This window comes from Pipistrellus kuhlii, unplaced genomic scaffold (assembly GCF_014108245.1).
Source record: "Pipistrellus kuhlii isolate mPipKuh1 unplaced genomic scaffold, mPipKuh1.p scaffold_m20_p_9, whole genome shotgun sequence".
NCBI classification, from domain to species: domain Eukaryota; kingdom Metazoa; phylum Chordata; class Mammalia; order Chiroptera; family Vespertilionidae; genus Pipistrellus; species Pipistrellus kuhlii.
Genome location: NW_023425595.1, coordinates 30,795,308 through 30,797,981, shown reverse-complemented (window position 1 = coordinate 30,797,981; position 2,674 = coordinate 30,795,308). Strand labels below are relative to the sequence as shown.

General features: G+C 38.3%; 1 protein-coding gene across 1 annotated transcript; it reads right to left on the bottom strand.

Moving 5' to 3' along the window:
* Window positions 1-285: 285 nt before the first annotated feature.
* LOC118713501 (olfactory receptor 51I2-like) lies at window positions 286-1,230 on the bottom strand. Its single transcript, XM_036428130.1, has one exon. The coding sequence runs from the start codon at window positions 1,228-1,230 to the stop codon at window positions 286-288; it is 945 nt and encodes a 314-aa protein (XP_036284023.1).
* Between the last annotated feature and the right edge of the window lie 1,444 nt (window positions 1,231-2,674).

Genomic DNA, 2,674 nt, shown 5'->3' with positions numbered 1-2,674 from the left:
AAAAATATATTGTGACAAATTTGGGGACTGATAATGAAGATGTGCATTTTTTAATTAAAAAAGAAAAACATTTTTTGCTAAATGATAACCCGGTTTATCTTGCCAAAACATGTTAATTAGCATCTTAACTAGTGCCAGGATATCATTAAGCATCTGGAGGCAGAAATCCTAATAGGTTGGTGCCAAAAAAAATATTTAAAAGCCTTGTTAAAATAAGTCTAGAAAACTCAAATTTGGGTAACAGTAAATATCTTCTGAGTCTTGACCTTTCACCATGATTCCTGCTTAAAACTTAGTTCCCAGTAGTATTTTGAAAAGCCTCTGACGAATCTCCTTGGTTTTGATGGAATAGATGACAGGGTTGAGCATTGGAGGAACAAAAAGATAAATGAGGGACATCAGTGTGTGCACATACTGTGGAGCATGCCTCCCATAGCGAGCTGCCATAGACACACCAACCATGGGTACATAGAAGATGAGCACAGCACACATGTGTGATACACACGTGTTGAGTGTCTTTAACCGTTCCTCCCAAGAGGCAATGGCAAGTACAGAGCGTAGTATAAGCACATAGGAGATGAGAATTAGTGCAGAGTCCAGGCCAAAGGTAGAGATGACAATGAATAGACCAAAAATATTATTGATGGTGATGTCACCACACGGCAGGCGGATAAGATCTGGATGCAGGCAGTAGGCATGAGAGAGTACATTGACCTTGCAGAAAGACAACCTCTTCAGAAGGAAAGGCAATGGGAAAACCATACAGAAACTGCGAATGATAACAGACATGCCCATGCGTGCCACACGGGCATCAGTGAGCACTGTGGCATAGCGCAGTGGGTTACAGATGGCCACATAGCGGTCAAAGCTCATAACCAGCAGGATTCCAGACTCTGTGAAGGAGAAGAAGTGGATAAAGAACATTTGAGCCATGCAAAAATCAAAACTGATCTTCCTTAAGTGAAAGCAAAATGTAGCCAGGACTGTGGGCAGTGTGGAAAAAGACACACCTAGGTCATTAACTGACAGCATGGACAGGAAATAGTACATAGGCTGATGCAAGCTCTGCTTCTCTTTGATAATAAAAAGGATAAGGGCATTGCCCACAATGGAAACAATATAGAGGGTACCAAGGAGCAGAAACATCCAATGTTGGGAGGTCTCCAGCCCTGGAAGACCAGTCAGGGTGAAAGGTGGAAACTCTGAGCTGTTGTGGGGGTGACCTCCCATACTGGGGCTATTTCTTAGATTCTATGACCACTCTCCTGTAAAAAAAGAAAATAATACAATTTTATCAATGGCCTGAGCCTAATATTTTAATACTCTTAAATACCATCCAGCCACTTACTTAATGACATTAGTCGACTTTCTTTCATTCATTCTTGTCTCTCATTGTCACCAACATTTCTGAAATTGTTTTGAGTTTTCTCATTTTTTTTCTAGCTGGCTAAACAGATTACATTGCCTTTTCTTTACAGCTGTGCCTATTGCCACTTTGTTCTTTAATATATATATATATATATATATATATATATATATATACACACACACACACACACACACACACACACACACACACACACACACACATATATATATATATATATATATATATATATATATATATATATATATATATATTTTACAGAGAGGAAGAAACATCGATGAGAAAGAAACATCCATAACATCCATTCAGCTGCCTCTTACACACCCCCTACTGAGGATGTGCCCTCAACCAAGGTACATGCCCTTGACCGGAATCGAACCTGGGACCTTTCAGTCCGCAGACCGACGCTCTATCCACTGAGCCAAACTGGTTAGGGTGGCACTTTGTCCTTTTTTACATTTAAAACTATGAACTCTTTATGGGCATAACTCTGTTCAAGATCTAAGGGGAAACTGTTCTTCCTTCTTCCCGAGCATTCCATGTATTCATCGAACCACTCCGTGTTCTTTCCACTGTCTTACGTTACTGAACATTTGTTACCTTATTATGACTCCCCAGATTTTCTACTCTTTTGTAATCTCAGTTCTTCCATATATTTGTCCAAATAGAAGATAGGTGGAGAAAAAAAATATCCATGCATAGAGATAACTTTCCAGACATTCATCAAATGCACTTGACTCCCATTTATCCATTCATCTTTTAATTCTTCTATCATTCATTTATTATATTACTTTTCTCCCTGAATAACTTAATTTGTTGAAAATATTTTTAAAATAATTTTAGTACTGAATAATCATGCAATAATAGTTCATACCCATTAAGTATTGATACTTATTAAATAATGAATAATCATTTATCTATCTATACCATGAAATTACTTCTTTTTTATTTTATTGATTTTTTACAGAGAGGAAGGGAGAGGGATAGAGAGTTAGAAACATCAATGAGAGAGAATCATCGATCAGCTGCCTCTTGCACACACCCCACTGGGGATGTGCCCACAACCAAGGTATATGCCCTTGACCAGAATCGAACCTGGGACCTCTCAGTCCGCAGACTGACGCTCTACCACTGAGCCAAACCGGTTTCAGTGGAATTACTTCTTATCCATGTTATCCATCTCTCTAAGTAATAACATCATTGTGACTAAGAATAAAACTCAAAACCCAAACATCACTGACTCTTTCCTTTATGTAATACATTAAACTGAGTAAAAACTGATGAAAT

Excerpts from the sequence above, each read along its gene's own strand:
- LOC118713501 (XM_036428130.1), bottom strand. The coding sequence starts at position 1,230 with ATGGGAGGTCACCCCCACAACAGCTCAGAGTTTCCACCTTTCACCCTG.